This window comes from Electrophorus electricus, chromosome 3 (assembly GCF_041902795.1).
Source record: "Electrophorus electricus isolate QZ-2024a chromosome 3, ASM4190279v1, whole genome shotgun sequence".
Lineage (NCBI taxonomy): Eukaryota > Metazoa > Chordata > Actinopteri > Gymnotiformes > Gymnotidae > Electrophorus > Electrophorus electricus.
In genome coordinates, this window is record NC_137499.1 from 40,368,377 (window position 1) to 40,387,162 (window position 18,786).

The 18,786-nt window shown below is 45.2% G+C and overlaps 3 protein-coding genes and 2 non-coding genes across 6 annotated transcripts; 4 read left to right on the top strand and 1 right to left on the bottom strand.

Moving 5' to 3' along the window:
* Positions 1-179: 179 nt before the first annotated feature.
* Positions 180-6,981, bottom strand: baxa (BCL2 associated X, apoptosis regulator a). Its single transcript, XM_035531684.2, has 6 exons — positions 6,915-6,981; positions 5,121-5,169; positions 4,863-5,021; positions 3,549-3,684; positions 2,195-2,299; positions 180-2,002 (listed from the first exon to the last, which is right to left on the bottom strand). Exons 1-6 carry the CDS (start codon positions 6,943-6,945, stop codon positions 1,904-1,906), a joined length of 579 nt encoding a protein of 192 aa, XP_035387577.2. The 5' UTR covers positions 6,946-6,981; the 3' UTR covers positions 180-1,903.
* A 524-nt stretch (positions 6,982-7,505) lies between these two features.
* Positions 7,506-9,691, top strand: rps11 (ribosomal protein S11). Its single transcript, XM_027029792.3, has 5 exons — positions 7,506-7,636; positions 8,237-8,371; positions 8,580-8,655; positions 8,964-9,093; positions 9,492-9,691. Exons 1-5 carry the CDS (start codon positions 7,622-7,624, stop codon positions 9,613-9,615), a joined length of 480 nt encoding a protein of 159 aa, XP_026885593.1. The 5' UTR covers positions 7,506-7,621; the 3' UTR covers positions 9,616-9,691.
* On the top strand, positions 8,405-8,487 carry LOC113589919 (small nucleolar RNA SNORD35). The gene has a single exon (XR_003412048.2). It is a non-coding gene; the product is annotated as a small nucleolar RNA SNORD35 (small nucleolar RNA).
* On the top strand, positions 9,192-9,278 carry LOC113589921 (small nucleolar RNA SNORD35). Its single transcript, XR_003412049.1, has one exon. It is a non-coding gene; the product is annotated as a small nucleolar RNA SNORD35 (small nucleolar RNA).
* Positions 9,692-10,864: 1,173 nt separating the features above from the next.
* On the top strand, positions 10,865-16,683 carry hrob (homologous recombination factor with OB-fold). Of its 2 annotated transcripts, XM_027029790.3 has the most exons (10): positions 10,865-11,022; positions 11,377-11,427; positions 12,078-12,986; positions 13,247-13,330; positions 13,809-13,946; positions 14,331-14,439; positions 14,908-14,993; positions 15,164-15,274; positions 15,367-15,556; positions 15,947-16,683. In XM_027029790.3, exons 1-10 carry the CDS (start codon positions 11,011-11,013, stop codon positions 15,982-15,984), a joined length of 1,728 nt encoding a protein of 575 aa, XP_026885591.2. In that variant the 5' UTR covers positions 10,865-11,010; the 3' UTR covers positions 15,985-16,683. The 2 variants fall into 2 exon arrangements, with proteins under 2 accessions (XP_026885591.2, XP_026885592.2); XM_027029791.3 differs by lacking the exon at positions 11,377-11,427.
* The last annotated feature ends 2,103 nt before the right edge of the window (positions 16,684-18,786 follow it).

The window sequence follows — 18,786 nt, forward strand, 5'->3', positions numbered from 1 at the left end:
CATTAGGCACTTTACAGGAAAGCGCCAATACTGTACTGGATCTGTTTTTACCTTGTAAGGACTGTAAACAGGAAAATGTAGAGGGAAAACAGCAAGTGCAAACATAGTGACGTTAACGGCTTGAGGAGACTGGGCCTTAAACTGCACTTCAACCCCAAAGAAATCTTTCACCAGCCACGTTAACTGAAATCCATAAAAACGGTTTATTTCTTATGATTTACAAAACAAACCAGTCAGCTCAAGAAAACAGTTTAAGGGAATAAATTCAATGAAGTTCATACAATTATACAAAGATGTAGAAAAAAGATGAAAAAGAGGTGACCATCAAAGTGATTTTAGAGTAAAAAGACCAAGGCACTGTCAACATAAAAAGGAACCTTTAAGGGAAAGAAAAAAAAAATCCTCAATACTTTATCGAAACACACAAATAGGAAAACATGTATAAAAATGATTGCAGTTGTCACTAACCATGGAAAAAAGTACAGTACTGAGAAGACCATGCTAGAGATGAGGTTAAGTCTTCAAATGTGTATGCGTGTGTATATTGTCTAACATCACTCCCTCGCTCTCTCTCTCCCACACACACCCACCCTTCTCCATCAAGGGGAGTTTGCAGATAAAAGTGGGAACTCCTGCTGTTTGTTAGCTTGACAGGTAAGTTTAATTCCAAACTTGGTTCAGGACTGAGTCCGTCTGGTCCTGGGGAACCCTAGTCCGGGCTTGGATCGGTCCGTCTCCCTCGCTCTCTCTGTGTCTGTCCGTCCGTCCCACCCACCCATCTCGTTCTGCAGAATGCCTATCAGGTCTCGGGTCACACTGGAGGCAGACAATTTCTGGCTGAATGCTGGTTACCTGACTCATAGCTAAAGTGAGCTGGAGGAAGTCAAATAACTGCCAGAGGCCTCCCAGATTTGCAGACGGTCATATCCTGTTACACCCCTTGGCATTTGTGACTGCAAACACCTCTATGCAAGCTCCCCATCACAAGGGCCTTCCCACCTTTGCACAGACACCTCCTGATGCACGGCTGGCTGGGGAAGCCAAACGTGGAGATGAATGGGAGGGAAAAAAATGTACGGAGAAAGAAGTGAGAAAGGAAGAGGGAGACTGCAGAGCAGCCCAGGAGCCACCGCTAGGAAAACTAGAGGGCGGATAAACAAGAAGGAAACAAGACCGACAAAAACGTTATGAGGTAAAATAATGACCACATGCTTCAGCAATTAGAAACCCTTTGCAAATAATAATAAGTTTAGTCCCAAGCATGTGCAATTCCCGTGCATTCCTATATACGCACCGTGAAAGGAGACTGATTCAAGTAGGAATACAGAGCCTTTCCTAGTGCAGAAATAGTCTATAGCTTCCTTTACATATCTCATCAATATGCAGAGGCTATAAACTACAATCGATATGCAGAGTCTATATCCTCCTTTACATGTCTAATCAATATGCAGAAAGTCTATAAACTACTTTACATAATCAATATGCAGAAATAGTCTATATCCTCCTTTACATAGCTAACCAATATGCAGAAATACTCTATAAACTACTTTACATATCTAATCAATATGCAGAAATGGTCTATAAACTACATACCTAATCAATTAATGCAGTATATGATGATGTCCAAAAAACAAAAAAACAAAAACCAAAACAAAAACCAAAAAAAAAAAAAAAAAATCCCAAACCTTTATTTTGCTTGAAAACAAAAATAAATAGCTTTTAAAACGCAGTACCCCCCAGCCACTGGCAGGTCCCTCAGTCTGTCTCTGCTTGCTTGTTTTCATTGATCAGTGCATGTGTTGCTGAGGTTTGAGTATGTTGGATATAAAAGGACAACAGACCCGAGCAGTTTCACTGTACGCTCCCTCTCTCCCTCTGTGTTTTCCTTCTCTCCATCTCTTCTTCACATCTTGCGAATGACCAGTACAGTGGTGAGAACTCCAGCCAGAAAAACGCCAACAGTCTGCCAGGTAGGCGTACCGAAGTAGGAGCGGATTCCTTCCTGAGAGTGAGGGAGTGAGTGAGAGAGAGAGAGAACAACTACTGTGATAAAAACTGTGATGAGTCATATGATTTTGACATTTATGGACAGTGAATAGAAATGAACTTTTATTAAGTTTTATTATTTGGTGGTGTTTCAAATCCAAGTATGGCGACAAAAGTGACATTCAAACAGAAGACAAAAAACAGTTACCCAGCCTCCCTGTTCCCTGATCCAATTAATCACATTATCACGCAAGTAGTCAGTAGTCCAGGTGATGATGGTTCGGATAATGTCAGGAACTCTGGTTACAAGAGCCTGAGAGTGAGTGTGAGAGACAGAGAGAGAGACAGGCACTGAGGATTAAGGCATATAATGGCATATAATGACAGAGAAAGCCAGGCGGCTAACAGTTATACTGAGAAGCACAGCGTAACACAAAGCATCTGTGTTTGTTGAGGGGAAAAAAATGAAACTACTTAACTAAAGTAACCAAAAAGTTAAGATAAAGTAAAGGTCAAGTAAAGTAACGCTAAAGTAAAGCGAACGCTAAAGGTCAAGTAAAGTAAAGCTAAAACAAAGGTCAAGCAAAGCTAAAGCTAACGCTAAAGCTAACGCTAAAGCTAACGCTAAAGCTAACGCTAAAGCCAATTAAAGCAAAGGTAACAGTAAAGCTAAAGTAAAGTAAAGCTAAAGTAAAGTAAAAGTAAAGCAAAAGTAATGTAAAGTTAAAGTAAAGATCAAGTAAAGCTAAAACAAAGGTCAAGTAAAACTAAAGATAAAGGTACAGTAAAGATAAAGTAACGTTAAAGCTAAGGTCAATTAAAGCTAAGGTAACTGTAAAGGAAAGTAAAGTAAAGCTAAAGCAAAGGTCAAGTAAAGCTAAAGTAAAACTAAAGCTAAAGGTACAGTAAAGATAAAGTAAACTTAAAGCTAAGGTCAATTAAAGCTAAGGTAACTAAGGTCAAGTAAAGCTAAAGCAAAGGTCAAGTAAAGCTAAAGGTAAAGTAAAGATAAAGTAAAGCTAAGGTCAATTAAAGCTAAGGTAAAGGTAAAGTAAAGCTAAAGCAAAGGTCAAGTAAAGCTAAAGGTAAAGTAAAGATAAAGTAAAGCTAAGGTCAATTAAAGCTAAGGTAAAGGTAAAGTAAAGTTAAAGCAAAGGTCAAGTAAAGCTAAAGGTAAAGTAAAGATAAAGTAAAGCTAAGGTCAATTAAAGCTAAGGTAAAGGTAAAGTAAAGTTAAAGCAAAGGTCAAGTAAAGCTAAAGGTAAAGTAAAGATAAAGTAAAGCTAAGGTCAATTAAAGCTAAGGTAAAGGTAAAGTAAAGTTAAAGCAAAGGTCAAGTAAAGCTAAAGGTAAAGTAAAGATAAAGTAAAGCTAAGGTCAATTAGAGCTAAGGTAATGGTAAAGGTAAAGTAAATTTTAAAGCAAAGGTCAAGTAAAGTAAAGTTAAAGCAAAGGTCAATTAAAGCTAATGTAAAGATAAAGTAAAGTAACAAAAGTAAAGCCCAATCCTGTGGGAGTCCTCACCTTAACTAAAGTAAAGCTAACTAAACTAAAGTCCTCACCTTGATGACAAGCCGACAAGCGAAGTAGAAAAGTGCCACCACTCTACCCCAGTTAAACTTCCCATCCGAGAAGATTTCAAAGGCGACTTTCATGAACACGTCTTTCTTGGGCTGTAGCGCAGAGTCGTTTATCATACTGTCAGACAGAGAGGCCCAAACTGTAACCACTGCACACTGCCACCCAGAGGACAAATTTCAGAACAACAACAGAAACCCAAGTGCTACGGGAAAGAATGACTGCACACACAGATGGAATAGGAACGATGCTGAATTTATATGGCTTGGATGATGTCAGGAACTCTAACAGGGTAATACTACTGAATTGATAGAAAAACATACAAATAAATAAAGAAGCAAACCCAAATATGCCATTAAAGCATGCTTGAACACAGAACCCAAATCATCATAAGGAGCTGGAAACACACTGAGGGAAATTTAAATGACCGGTTATCTGCTAATGTTATAATAACTGCAATCTTGACATGGTTATTTGTTTTACAGCTACATTAGGCAACTGGCCTAAAACAGAAAGAAAAATGTGGTTTCGTTCATTATCAGTCTAATTACTTGTAGAGTACCTTAACCACTGAGCTACCACTGTCCTGTCCACATGTACCTGACTAGACACCATGTCTTCCAGGTGAGAAAATGTGCAATTGTACATTTACGGCATTTGGCAGACACTCTTATCCAGAGCGACTTACAAAAGTGCTGTCATTTCCTCATAGAACACATCCTAGTACAGTACCGTAGGTTAGAGTCCAATATACCAATGAACTAGAATACTATAGAATACAGGGATCAGAGCCGATGACTAAGTACAAATACAGGTATGCTCTAAAATAGACAAAAATAAGCGCAATAAACAACATACTACAATAAGCACTAGACTTATATTTTTATCATTGTGGCATATTTTGCTGTCTTTTTAAAAGATAGTAAGCATGTGTTTCTATAAGCTATTTCAATTTGGTGGTGTAATGTAAGGTCACGTCAAACAAATTCCCCGTCCACTCTATCATAATCAGCTCAATTAACCACCGAGTTCATCCCCACATACTCCACAACGGCCAATCAGAGCAGAGATCTTTAGCATACAACCTCAAAAAAAGACCTTCTCTTTAAAAAGGTTCTCACTGAAGAAAAGCCTTTATTTTGTTCATCCCATTTTGTTTTCATTACTCTTTACATATGTATTTCAAAGAGCATAGGAAATTGTGTTTAAATGTGAAAAAAAATCAAACATTTTTAAAGCGTGCCAAGTCAGCAGGGACATGTCCGTGGACGAATCCCTCTGGAGGACACCATACACACCTCTGCAGCTGCACGTTGTTGTCCAGCTCATCACCAATCTGCTGCAGACACTGTGCAAGTCTCTTATGGCTGGGGTCGCATAACTCAGTCCCATCCAGCTGACTTCTGGTAACCATGGCGCTGCTGTCCCCATGACGATGAATCCGCTCATAGATAAAGCTGGGGGGGGGGTTGGTTGGCAGGAGAAAGCAGTCGGGGTTATAGTGGCAGAAAGGGGGAGGGGCAGACCAGGGGAGAATAAAAAAGATGGACACTTACTCTTTTAGTAGCGCTGTTCCTACTTGTAGTATTTGGTCATTGGTGTTGCCTTTAAATGGAGAACACAAAACATGCACAACACAGAGAGAGAGAGAGAGAGAGAGAGAGAGAGAGAGAGAGAGAGAGAGAGAGAGAGAGAGAGGGAGGGAGAGAGAGAGAGAGAGACAGAGAGGGAGAGGGAGGGAGAGAGAGAGGGAGGGAGAGAGAGAGAGAGAGAGGGAGGGAGAGGGAGCGAGTGAGGGAGAGAGAGGAAGAGCGAGCAAGAGGGAGCGAGAGAGAGAGAGGGGATGTTGTTCACATAGCCTAGCCAAAGATTAAGTCATGTGCAATTTTTGCAGAATTGCGTGTGTCTGAGTGTGAGCTCAAGGGTACGTGAGGTGATGTATAGATGATGTAAATCTAAAGATCAACCAGAGAAGCGTGTCTGGTAACGCCTTTCGCAGGCATGCTACCTGACACACACAACAATGTACTGCAGGAAAGGAAGCATATAGAAACATACAGCAACACAAACATTTAGTTTCGGTTTCTTACATAAAGTGAACGTAATGCCACAAGTTTCCACTGATAACCGCGTTCAGTCAACGATGACTAGCAGTGGTAAAAGGGACGGCTCACACTGGCTGTGTTGTTCTTTCACCGACACGGTGAATACATACACAGTAGTAAACACCATATTTCTACGGAATGCGGAGACCGTACCGTCTGGTGTAGTAGAATGTCAGTGTAAGCCAACAGTAGTAAGTTAGGCGGGGTAAACGTTAATAACGTACCGTCTGGTGTAGTTAAATGTCAGTGTAAGCCAACAGTAGTAAGTTAGGCGGGGTAAACGTTAATAACGTACCGTCTGGTGTAGTTAAATGTCAGTGTAAGCCAACAGTAGTAAGTTAGGCGGGGTAAACGTTAATAACGTACCGTCTGGTGTAGTTAAATGTCAGTGTAAGCCAACAGTAGTAAGTTAGGCGGGGTAAACGTTAATAGCGTACCGTCTGGTGTAGTAGAATGTCAGTGTAAGCCAACAGTAGTAAGTTAGGCGGGGTAAACGTTAATAACGTACCGTCTGGTGTAGTTAAATGTCAGTGTAAGCCAACAGTAGTAAGTTAGGCGGGGTAAACGTTAATAACGTACCGTCTGGTGTAGTTAAATGTCAGTGTAAGCCAACAGTAGTAAGTTAGGCGGGGTAAACGTTAATAGCGTACCGTCTGGTGTAGTTAAATGTCAGTGTAAGACAACAGTAGTAAGTTAGGCGGGGTAAACGTTAATAACGTACCGTCTGGTGTAGTAGAATGTCAGTGTAAGCCAACAGTAGTAAGTTAGGCGGGGTAAACGTTAATAACGTGCCGTCTGGTGTAGTAGAATGTCAGTGTAAACCAACATTACTAAGTTAGGCGGGGTAAACGTTAAATAACGTGCCGTCTGGTGTAGTAGAATGATAAATGTAAGCCAACAGTAGTAAGATAGGGGAGGTAAACGTTAAATAATGTTTAACATTAGTAAGTTAGGCGGGGTAAACGTTAATAACGTACCGTCTGGTGTAATTAAATGTCAGTGTAAGCCAACAGTAGTAAGTTAGGCGGGGTAAACGTTAATAACGTGCCGTCTGGTGTAGTAGAATGTCAGTGTAAACCAACATTACTAAGTTAGGCGGGGTAAACGTTAAATAACGTGCCGTCTGGTGTAGTAGAATGATAAATGTAAGCCAACAGTAGTAAGATAGGGGAGGTAAACGTTAAATAATGTTTAACATTAGTAAGTTAGGCGGGGTAAACGTTAATAACGAGGGTCTTTACTCACCCACATCGCCTTCGCCCGATGGCGCCGCCATGTTCGCGTGAACAGTGTCGCCGCACTTCCGCCTCGTGTGACGTAGCGGCTCAGACAGGAAGTAGCGTCTCAGCGGAAGTGAGTTTTATTTTTATTAGTTCTTTTGTTTTGTGTGATTTTAACGTACCTGGACCAAACACATGTATGTAACAAAAAATAATTACTCTTCAAAGATATTTTCCCAAATACATTTAGGCCAACTTTCCTGTTGAGATAGAAGCTATTTTAAAACTTTTCCTCCTCAGTAACTTGAGACATGAGCTCCAGTCAGAAACGGAGCCGCAGTCTTCAGGACTCTGAACAACCAGATCTCACACGGGGATTCAACTCGCTGTCCGTCTAAGAGAAACAACGTTATCTTCCCCCCTCACTCTACAGCTGTTAATAATAATAACAACAACAACAACAACAACAACAACAACAACAACAACAATAATAATAATAATAAACAGTTTTTATTTAATAATCTGTTTTATTTATTTTTGCAACATTTATCACTTTAAAGTTTATTATTTGGCCTCTTTTTAACATGCCGCATATGTTAGTCAGCACCTCGAGTCCAAACTCTACAGACGTCACCGTCAAAGCTCCGCCTTCGTTCGACGTCACGTCCGGCCGCGCCGCTCTTCCGGCTGTCTCGCGCATGTGTGGTCCTCTTTCCCACGCGGCAGGCGAAGATGGCGGATATCCAGGTACGGTTGCGCAGAAACGTTCATCCGTGTTAAAATACGCCTCAGCTGAGTGCCGTTGTCGGTAAATGTGACAATGGTAACGCGATGTGTCCGCCTCGCAGTCGCTTATACTCGGCGGCGCCTGAATTCTGTGATCTTTTCGCCTTTCCGGTGCACGGGCGGCTGCTGGCTCGGTAGGCTCGAGGGCCGCGCGTCAGTCTGCTCAGTTTAAGGTTTGCTAAACTTCTGTTTGTCCGTTTTGAAGCGCTTTTATTAACTTTAATTACTCGGACAGAAAGCGTTGCCCTTGTAAAGGTGTATTAAGTCACTCGGCACGGTTGTGTGTATGGGGAGGTTGCGCCGCATGGCTCGCTCACGGTCGGCTCGGTATAGCGCTTGGTTTGGTTCTCTAACCTATACGAACCTATTTTATTTTACGGCAGTGTGCTCAGATTTTTGTGCATAACTGACCACTACTTCTCGTTCCTTACGTGCAAATGATGTTTTTCACGATGGTCTTCCGAGCACTAACGAGGTGCTTTGACGACGTTACTGCAGACTAGCTATCCCGGCTGTTCTGAATGTACACGTGTTGGTTACAAATATTGTTTTCCACTTCAGAATGAAAGGGCCTACCAGAAACAGCCCACCATCTTCCAGAACAAAAAGCGCGTTATAGTTCCTGAAGGCAGCACCAAGGAGAAGCTCCCGCGTTACCACAGGAACATTGGCTTGGGCTTCAAAACCCCGCGAGAGGTGAGGTCTTCTGGAGGTGGTGGTACTTCTGACTGCAGATGATGTCTATTCTCACGATGGTCTTCTGAGCCCTGGGCTCTGTGGATAATGCCTTATGGCATAGCTGATGCAGTTCTTGCACGACGTTGCTTTGTTTTTGCATGTGTTGACATTGTGGCATTTCACACTATAAGCGTTATTGTTTAACTCTGCGGATTTACTTTGACAGGCTATTGAAGGCACTTACATTGACAAAAAATGCCCCTTTACTGGAAATGTGCCCATCAGAGGCCGTATTCTATCTGGTAAGTTTGTGTTCATGCTGTTGCCTGTGGTATCTAGTTTTAGAAGAATGCCTTCGGGGTGTGTTGTCTGAGATGCTGCTCTTCTCACAATGGGTTTTTAAGTCCTTGGTGCTTTGGCTAATGTGACTTATGGCTTTACTCAGTCGTCTGTCATCGGAAGAGTTTTCTACATTCCTCTCTGCAGTCTGAGCACTAGTTCACAGGTTCACCTTTTACAGCCCTCAGCTGTGTAGACAAGCTGTTTTCCTGAATGTGTTAAACACGTTGAAGCTGTCACTTGTGAATAAGTGTACTTGTGTACTTTGCAGGTGTGGTGACCAAGATGAAGATGCAGAGGACCATTGTCATCAGACGTGACTACCTGCACTACATCCACAAGTACAACCGTTTTGAGAAGAGGCACAAGAACATGTCTGTCCACCTCTCTCCTTGCTTCAGGTAAACCTCACTCATTACCACCTTCATTGTAATTGCAGTCTTTCAGTTGTTCTCCCAGCATGCCTGTAAAAACTGATCTCATGATTGCACTAGTGAGCTGCATATGATGCGTTTTTCTCACGATGGTCTTCCAAGCCTGTTGTGCTCTGACGACGCTGCCCGATGGCGTTTACTGATGCGGCTGTGCTTTCTGAACAGGGAACGGATCTTTGTGTGCTCAGGACACACTAACAGCACCTGGATATCTAAATTCTCCTTTTTTTTAAAAAAAAAAGAAATTGTCCTGTAATGTCAGATTTTAAGTGCTGGGCAGGACTGGGGAGAAAAAGTATACATCATGGTGTCTGTACCCATTTATGCATTTTTTTTAAGCAGTTTCCTCTGCCCATGTCTTCCAGGGATGTGACGGTGGGCGACATTGTCACAGTCGGAGAGTGTCGACCTCTCAGCAAGACGGTGAGGTTCAACGTTCTGAAGGTCACAAAAGCAGCAGGAGCCAAGAAACAGTTCCAGAAGTTTTAGGACTGATCAGCAAACAGTTTCTGCTCTCAGCTGTATTGTCATTGTGTTTGAAAAAAAATTAAATCTGTTCGGTCAATTTGTTGCTCTTAATTTTTTCCTCCTTTCTTGGGTTATTTGGGATGTATTCCAACAGGCATTGGAACCTCTGAAGCAGTCAGGTAGCAGTTATGTCAAAAGAACGGAGACATCTGAACTATTACTGTTTACCCCCATATGGAAATACTTGCCATATTTGGTTTTGGTAAACGTGAATACACGTGATTGGCTTTTGTCCATAACTCATGCAAACCCTGTCTTGCATCAAAAGTGCAAAATGTGTTAAACTGATTTCATAGCTTTGCAAAAGGCTGTAGATTTGTTCCCTGCAGATCTTCCCAATTGTTTGATATTGATTTCAATATTCAAAATCGGTATACTATGATCTTCAGTCAATGTGGATAGGCACATGTGCACTAAGCAGATTAGTTTATGCAAATCAATTGTGGATGTTATGTTTTCAGCATAAGTTGGATAAATTAGTTTAAACTCTTACGTTCAAGCATTAATAGAGCATAAATATATGAGCCTGAACATCACCACAAGCACTTGGAATTGTTTATCTTTCTCTCATCTTTGCCATGACAAAATGGCTAAAATAAACCTGAAACCAAGATCCAAGGAAGGCAGGCCAAAAGATGCACAAGATGCTTTTTCCAATCTGACTGTGGTCAGTGTTTGGTCCCGCGGGTCTTAACTGACCAACGTGTGTGACACTACAACTCTGGAAGCTTTATTTCTTAAACACAGCCAAGCTCTAAATCACAGGTTGTCTTGATTTCATCTGACGCAGTGGAGTGATGCTGGTCACGTTACCAGGTGCGTGTGTGGCGTGCTATTTCATCCTAGTGCAGTGGGAACTAGTTACACAGCTCCAGCCACCTGCGCTTAACGGGCGTGCTAGTGGCTAACATTTTACTACCGGTTTTATAATAAATGAAATGAAAGACTACGCAGTAGTTCCATTACTATATTAATATCTTGATGCATCAATATTATGTATCAGTATTTCAGTCTATAGTTTCCCTCCGGCCACCTCTGTGACCAAGAGTAAAAAGAGTATTTTCGCTTTTCAAAATATTTTCTGAAAAGGCAGCTAAATTCATGCGCTCGAATAGCTGCAAGATTTGGGTTAATAATCCAATATTCGTGACTCCGCCCACCATCACTGGCGGCCACGCCCGCCGTTTCACGTCAGCACGTTTAACTGCGGCGGCGCCACCGTGTAAGCGCAGCTAACGCTACCTAACCTAGCCAAGTTCGTCGTGATCATTCTTGACATGTAACGAACCAGCAGGTGTATGTAAGGGTTGTGTATCGCCAGTGTTTTCCCTTATAAGTCTGAACTAAACTACAGACATGACAACTACGGTAAGAAGCGACGCGGACGTTTGTTTGTTAGCTAACGCTAGCGTTGTAGTTAGCTTCTCTGCTTACTGAAATAGGAATATAAACCATGGCATGGCTTTATCTACCTCAGATAGGCCGATGTTCTCTGAATATAAACCATGGCATGGCGTTATCTACCTCAGATAGGCCGATGTTCTCTGAATATTAACCATGGCATGGCGTTATCTACCTCAGATAGGCCGATGTTCTCTGAATATAAACCATGGCGTGGCGTTATCTACCTCAGATAGGCCGATGTTCTCTGAATATAAACCATGGCCTGGCGTTATCTACCTCAGATGATGTACATCCTCCTCTCCCGTCCTGCATTTGTAGGCATGCAACAAGTGGGGCGGACTTTTCAGCGTTGGAGAAGATTTCGATGAAGTCTGTGCATTTGTGTTCAACTCTCATAGTTAAAACTGGATGAAACACACACGCCAAACACTGCACCAGTCCTGTAGAGTTTAATGTATTTGCTGTTCTAACACCTGATTCTGCTGACTAGTACTGGACTAATGAAAATGTAATAGCATTTAGCACTGACTTACCAAAAAAAAAACAGGTTAGGTACCAGTGTTTTCATCTGTCAATTTTGGGGGTGTCATTTGGTGAATTCCCCGATCTAACCCTAAACCAACTGTAGCTAATTAAATGTTAAGTTGAATCAGGTGTGTTTGAGTAGAATCAAGCTATACTGGCCCCGGAGAGCATATTTCCCAACCAAACGTAACGCCTGATCCAGTTAATACAGGCCTTCCGTTACATGTGAATATTAGTGTCAGGATTAGAGTGGGAATGTAGAGCTGTAGGACTGGTCCTGTGCGCTCATGGTGTATAAAAGAACAATCTGATATTTAAATCTGAATTGGTCTCATTTACAAAATAAAATATCACAAATAGATCTAACACACTGTCAGCGTCTTTAATTATCCAAGTTGTTGATATCAAAACTTAAAATCTTGAATGTTTCCCTCAGTTTGATGATTTTGGTTTCTAGCACATTAGTGATGCCTTTTTGTGTTGCTGTGCTGTAGGATCTGCTAGAAGCTGATTGGATACAAACACCTGGACCCACCTCTGTTTCTGGCCCCACTGTAGCAGAAGTGCCTGCCCCCTTGCAGGAACTCGCCATTTCCTGTGATGCCCTGCAAGGCTCTTCTACTCTGCAGAATAGTGGCTTGGTTCCTACGTCCTCAGCAGCTGTCGGTCTTCCAGAAGCAAGTGCCATCAAAGCTTTACAGAGCTTCTCCAACTCTGGCCCGTCAGGTTCCACTGTGGTTCCTCACATTCCCACTGCTCTTCGAGCACCTTTGGGCGGACACGGTGTTCCGGCTTCTCTCCGCCCGCATCCTGCACAGCCGGACCCTCCACCAGCAGTCTGTGGTGCCCCGCGTGGACAGCCCCCCCCTCAGGATGACTTTGACGAATGGGACGTCGATCTGGAGGAGTTGGATGAGAGTATGTTTCAATGTGCTGGCTGGACCCAGTCTGGCTCGGACCCAGGCTGTCGACCTGACGACGTGTCCCCAGCTAAACGGATGAGGTCATTCACCAGAGGGCTCCACAGCTCCGCTCCTCCGCTGTCCTTGACCACGGCGCCGCGTGTCCCCACCTTTAACTCCCACGGTAACGTCCCCCCTCAGACTCTGCCGTGTGGGAGGAGCGTTTCAGGCAAACCAGCGGCCCTGGAACCTGTGGGAGCCCCGCCCCCTGGGCAGATAAAGGCGGTTACTCCCTTGCTGCCACAGCGCCACTCGGCGTGTCTGTTCCAGGCCATATCGCCTGCCCTGCTGGCACCCCGCCCCCTCCACACGCCTGTCCTGACCAATCACCTAGTCCAGCTTGTGTCTGCAGCCAATAAGACACCACACAGGTCACGGAGTGATGCAGTTCGAACCAAGATGCGTCGGTTTCCTGGCCCAGCAGGGGTGCTGCCCCAGCAGGTGACGACACCGCGACCCCCCAGCAGTTTGTGCTTGAAGGAACATTCCAGCATTAAACCTTCTCTTTGCCTTCACCTTTAGCAGCTGGCACATGTTGTGTGCGTGTGGGGTGTTTCTCAAGTGTAGTACAGCTGTTTCTTTTGCCATGGAAAGCTGGTGCATGTATGTAGTGCAGTCTCTTGAGGAAAGAGAAGTTTTAAAATGCAGGTGAAGGCGTGCACGTACGCACACACATGTGCACTCATGCTTTCTCGTTGCAGCTCAGTGGGCGGAGTCTGGATGACATTGTTGTGACAGTTCCACAGACCCCAACGCATGGAGCTGTGGCTCGCGTGCGGAGTGAGGTAATGCAACCACTCACACACTCTGCCTCTTCTGAAGGTCGTCTTTTCGAGCAGCATCATACATGCTTGGGTAAGAATGATAACTGGCCTACCGGGCACCCTCCAGCCAATGAAAGTGACGTGTGTGTGTGCGTGTGTGTGTGCGTGTGTGTGTGCGTGTGTGTGTGCGTGTGTGTGTGCGTGTGTGTGTGCGTGTGTGTGTGTGTGTGTAAAAAATAAATAAATAAATAAAAATTATGAACTGAATTGTCCAGAAATTATTTGAGCGTTTTTAATCTTCATATCTCAGTAAGGGTGGTCTCGTGCCCTGAGTGACGATCAGCACTTGGCGTTCACTCCCGATGCATTTGTGTTCCATTATCACTATATATGCATTACATCATCTACTAAACTTTGGTATTTAAAATGCCAAAAGAGTATTATAGGGAGAGGTGGGTGGGAAGGTGCACTTATCTGGTGTGTGTTTGTGTGAAAACAGGTCCCGAGCTCTCAAGTGAGCGAGGAAGAGGAGTTCGGCGGGGGTGTGTGGGCAGCGATGAAGGCTGACCTGGGATTGGATGAGAAGAATCAGTCCTGCTTTCTGCATTCCTACAGCATCGTGATGGTACTTCGGAAGGTAAGTAGGAGTGTTTTAACCAGGAGGGCGCACTTCTCCCCACACGTACGTCTGCGTTCGTATGTTTGGCTGCATGCCCGATTCCTCCCCATCTGTACAAGTGCTTTTGTCCATCACGTGTTTTGGGATATTGCAGTGGGCTCTCCTGTTCCTTATCTTCAAAGCCCGTGTGTGTCTGATAAACGATCCGTTACTCTTAACAATGATTATAGCAAACACTCATTCTAATTTCAGTGTTTTCCCGACTTGCCATAAATAGGCAGCGTTAGCTGCAGGCCCCTGCTTAATTATTCATGAGCCTGATGGATGCAGAGTTGATTGACCGGCCTTCCAGGGGGTTTCCAGTGCTCCGTTTCATGTCTCTGGTGGCCTCTTCTGTTTCAGGCTGCCCTCAGACAGCTGGCCAAGAATAAAGTCCCTAACATGGCTGTGGTGCTGAAGAGCATTGTACACACACACGCCGATGCCAAGGCCGTGTTCAAGGACCCCACAGGTGAAGACGTGCGCGTGCATGCGGCACAAACCAGCATGTGTGCTTTCCGCATCTGTAATATAGAGAAACGTTTTTATGGTTTCTTTGTGGCAGCAGTGAAAAGATTGTTTTGAAATTTGCAAACTTTCTAAGGCATCAAGATGAAACGGAATTGATGCTAAATTTAGCATGGACGGTTTTATAATGCCTTTAAGGCACGTCACTCAGAACTGTGAGTGTTTGTGTTGTTTGGAAATGGGTATGGGTGCTTCTTTACTCAGCACAGTTAAGCAGGGTAACTCTGGGACCCTGGTGCAGTTAAGCGGGGTAACTGTTTAATTGTTCCCAATTAAGGGCTTGTGAGACTCAACTTTGGGAACTTTCTATCTCTTGTTCTGTGTCTGTGTTCATACATATTCATAACGTGTGCTTCTTATTCTGTTTTGCATTCATACATATTCATAACGCGAGCCTCTTGCTAATGTCTAGGGGAGATGCAGGGTACTGTTCACCGCCGTTTGCTGGAAGACAGACAGGGCGAACTGAAGACTGGTGCTGTGCTGTTGCTCAAACAAGTAATGTAGCTCCTACTCGAGTACACTCGCCACCACTCAAATGGTACCTCCCTGCTCGAACGATGTGGAAATTTGAGTGTCGCTGTTAATATTGAACTTTTTTAAGCGTCTATTCTAGGATGGGCACTCTCCCTCTGTGATGTGATGTCTTCTGCCCTCTCTTGACGTAGGTAGGCGTGTTTTCCCCCTCACATCGGAACCACTACCTGAACGTGACGCCCAATAACCTGCTCCGAATCTACCCACCTGATGGCTCCCTCCACACCTCCCAGCCCGTGCTGGTGGGTGGCTGTGTTTCATTGCCATAGCGACATGATGCGTCCTCAAAAAAACTGAGGGCAGGGAACTTCCTTTGTGTTGAACGTGAGTGTAGGAACCTGCTGGGTTACTGCTGCGTGACTCCTCCAGGCCAGAAGGTGGCCCTGTGTCTCAGATGGAGCTGCATTTTGAGGAGGAGGAGGAGGGTGAGCAGACCACTGTCCCAGCCAACACTACAGTTCCCGTTCACAAAGTGCTCCAGCCTTCAGGACCTGAGGACCCAGAACAGACCTTGTGGGATGCAGGTAGAGTGCTCAGTGTTTTTGCACCATCAAATAGCCAAATATAGTTAAAGTGAGCATCATCTTAATTGAGACTTTTTTTTTTTTTTGTCTAATTGCTTTACTTCAGTATTTGTTGAAGTAGAAGAAATAAAAGCTTGTCCCTGTTATAGCTGGAACTTTTCTGATTGAGATGTTGTAGTTGCTGGAACACAGAGGGGGCAGCAGAGTGCACTTTTTCCGTTGCCTCTAAATCGGAAGAGCAGTTGATCTGATTGTTTATTTTTAACAAGATGGGGTAAAGATGCTACAGGTTGAATAATTGATGTGATACTCAAGATGACGTCATTGGTTTGCCCATTTTAGTCACGGAAGCTTTGTCATGCTCCTTTTATTTTATTGTGTGTCCTGCAGATGACCTTGATGAGCTGATCTGGGAGTTGCCTGTCTAATCAGCTCACCTCACACCAACCATGTCCCCTAAAACATGCAGAAACACGAACGATCAGCGAGCAGGCTGCACCCTGTATGTGTGTTTGAGGGAGAGAGAGAGAGATGTACATAATTGATGTAGAACAACCTCATCTAGAAAACATGAAGAATAAATATTTGAGCGTGAGCCTCGCTTCGTTTTCTCAGTGCCGCGGCTAGCAATATCCGTTCGGGCTGCGTGAGCGCGCGCGCTCTTCAGACGCGGGTCCGCATCAGGCGCTGAAAGCGCCAGCAGCAACCGGCTCCACGAGGACATGGACGCACGAGCCGAGAGGGACGAGGCTGCAGGTGCTGGTGGGGGGGGCTTCAGCACCCTCGCCCTGCCATAGGTTTGCAAAAATGTTCCAACTCATGCAGGCCCACAAGACCCAGCGCGACTCGCCCCTGACGGTGGAAGAGACGTTTTTGGAGAGGCCGGCTTTAAATAAAATATTCACAATGTTGAAGCTGCTGGTTGCCATGCAGTGCTGTGAAATTTAAATCAAGCATGTGCTTTCCCTTTATTCTCTCTCTCCCTCAGCTGAGTGTGTGTCCTAATTAAGAGTTTAAGCTTGTCCCCCTGTCATTATGAAATTCTGAGTGTAATTACTTTTTCAGTCTTCACAGGCGTGTCTGCCGTGTCTCTCTCGTTACTAACGATTAAAGTGTCACGTCTCTTCTGCTCTGCCTGTGATTTCCGCTCAGTTACCCACGTGGCCCCGCCTGCAGGAGCGTTGGGAGAACGGGGCTCTTCCTGAGATTTGCCAGGTGGAGGTGGGTGGGTTGGGAATTTTGCTAGTTTTATTCCTTGAAGCCTGCTGCTTCCCTCGCGAGCTTTTGCCAGCATGTTGGGAGGATGGCAGTATGTGAACTGCAATGGCAACTGCCATCAGTATCGCTGCATGCAGGGTTAACCACAGGCTCGGGCAGTATACTGTCACCATACTCTACCGTGATGAAAAATATGACACTTCAGGACACACCAGTCTGTATTATTGTTTGATGTGAGCAATTATTCCTCCCAGCTGCTGCAATTGAGTTAATTCAACAAATAATTCAGCTCGAGCTGTGTGATACACAAGGGGAACGTGCTTGGTTACAAGAGCGCGGCTCTGTTTACAGTGCACGCGCTGGCCCACCCGCGAGGCCTTATTGATCATATCAGCGCGGACGACCGCTCGCTCAGAGGTTTTGGTGGCTGCGTGGATCGATAATAAAGCATCGATGCCTCCGATCCTAATGTTTCTTTATCGTCCTCTCGTGAACAGGACCCTTTGCGCTCGTTCTCAGTGAAAGCGAACGTCGTCGCTAGGGGGCAGCTCGCGCGCATTATAACCGCCTCGCGCGCCAGGTTTTTAACTTCTGCGTGCCAACCGCCCCACAGGTGATCCGCAACACACACAACCGCCACCGCGCCCCGAGCTTGGCCGGAGCGGCACGTGCAGTTGTGTGATGAAGGGGCCTTTGATCAGTGACCACGAGCACAGCACGTAACAGCTCGAGCCTGCACGGTACGGCGAGCAGGATGCTCTAGCTCGTCGGCCCACGTGCTTTACACATCTCTGCTAAGCTCCGGTAGCAAAAGCCTGCGTGCCTCGACACGTGCGGCCAGGTGCTTCTCTGCAGGTCTGATCTAATTTCATCGCGCGGGACATTTATCTGGCCAGTACCGTCGCGCGCATGAGCCCTGCTTGCTGTTATAATCTAGTTGTGCGTGACCGTCGCCCTTGGCTCGCTCACTGGGCGCTGGGGCTCGGACATTTGTAAAGCTGCTTTGTAAAAAGCTCTATATAAATAAATTTGATTTGATGACTAATCCTAAACTAGGCACTTGCGAGGGAACCGGATTCGTAACCAATGGAGACGCGTTTCATCGCGCGTGTGGGGCAACCCTCTGTCATACCTAGCCATGTTTTCTGAATGTGCACTGAGGTGCTGGCCAACAGAGGCAGGTGCATTCAGCACGCGTCCCTAATCCAGTGCACAAGACTCCCATGTTTCAGTAGTCACATGTAGAGCAACACTATTGATCTCTGGTTGAAAACTGGGTTGTGCGTCTGCACGTGTCCCACCATTGTATTTCTCGCTCATGGAGTTTTTATAAAGCCGCGCGCTCAGTCGTGAAGTGGGTTGGACAGGCACGCATGAGCGGTGATCTGGACCAGGTCGGGGACGGCAATACCCTAACCCCCATACTCTAGCCCCATACCCTACCCCGTAATCTACCCTCATACCCTAACCCCCATACTCTAGCCCCATACCCTACCCCGTAATCTACCCTCATACCCTAACCCCCATACTCTAGCCCCATACCCTACCCCGTTATCTACCCTCATACCCTAACCCCCATACTCTAGCCCCATACCCTACCCCGTAATCTACCCTCATACCCTAACCCCCATACTCTAGCCCCATACCCTACCCCGTAATCTACCCTCATACCCTAACCCCCATACTCTAGCCCCATACCCTACCCCGTAATCTACCCTCATACCCTAACCCCCATACTCTAGCCCCATACCCTACCCCGTAATCTACCCTCATACCCTAACCTCCATACTCTAGCCCCATACCCTACCCCGTTATCTACCCTCATACCCTACCCCGTAATATACCCTCATACCCTAACCCCCATACTCTAGCCCCGTACCCTACCCCGTTATCTACCCTCATACCCTACCCCATTATCTACCCTCATACCTTACCCCATAATCTACCCTCATACCCTACCCCGTTATCTACCCTCATACCCTACCCCATAATCTACCCTCATACCCTAACCC

Bases quoted from the DNA above. Each gene is read 5' to 3' on its own strand.
- baxa (XM_035531684.2), bottom strand. From the start codon at position 6,945: ATGGCGGCGCCATCGGGCGAAGGCGATGTGG. The intron at 5,170-6,914 runs GTGAGTAAAGAC...CTCCATTTAAAG, and splicing joins ATCGGGCGAAGGCGATGTGG to GCAACACCAATGACCAAATA. The intron at 2,300-3,548 runs GTGAGGACTTTA...ACTCACTCTCAG, and splicing joins CTTGTCGGCTTGTCATCAAG to GCTCTTGTAACCAGAGTTCC.
- rps11 (XM_027029792.3), top strand. The intron at 8,372-8,579 runs GTGAGGTCTTCT...TTACTTTGACAG, and splicing joins GCTTCAAAACCCCGCGAGAG to GCTATTGAAGGCACTTACAT. The intron at 9,094-9,491 runs GTAAACCTCACT...CATGTCTTCCAG, and splicing joins CACCTCTCTCCTTGCTTCAG to GGATGTGACGGTGGGCGACA.
- hrob (XM_027029790.3), top strand. The intron at 12,987-13,246 runs GTGACGACACCG...TTCTCGTTGCAG, and splicing joins CAGGGGTGCTGCCCCAGCAG to CTCAGTGGGCGGAGTCTGGA. The intron at 13,947-14,330 runs GTAAGTAGGAGT...CTTCTGTTTCAG, and splicing joins TCGTGATGGTACTTCGGAAG to GCTGCCCTCAGACAGCTGGC.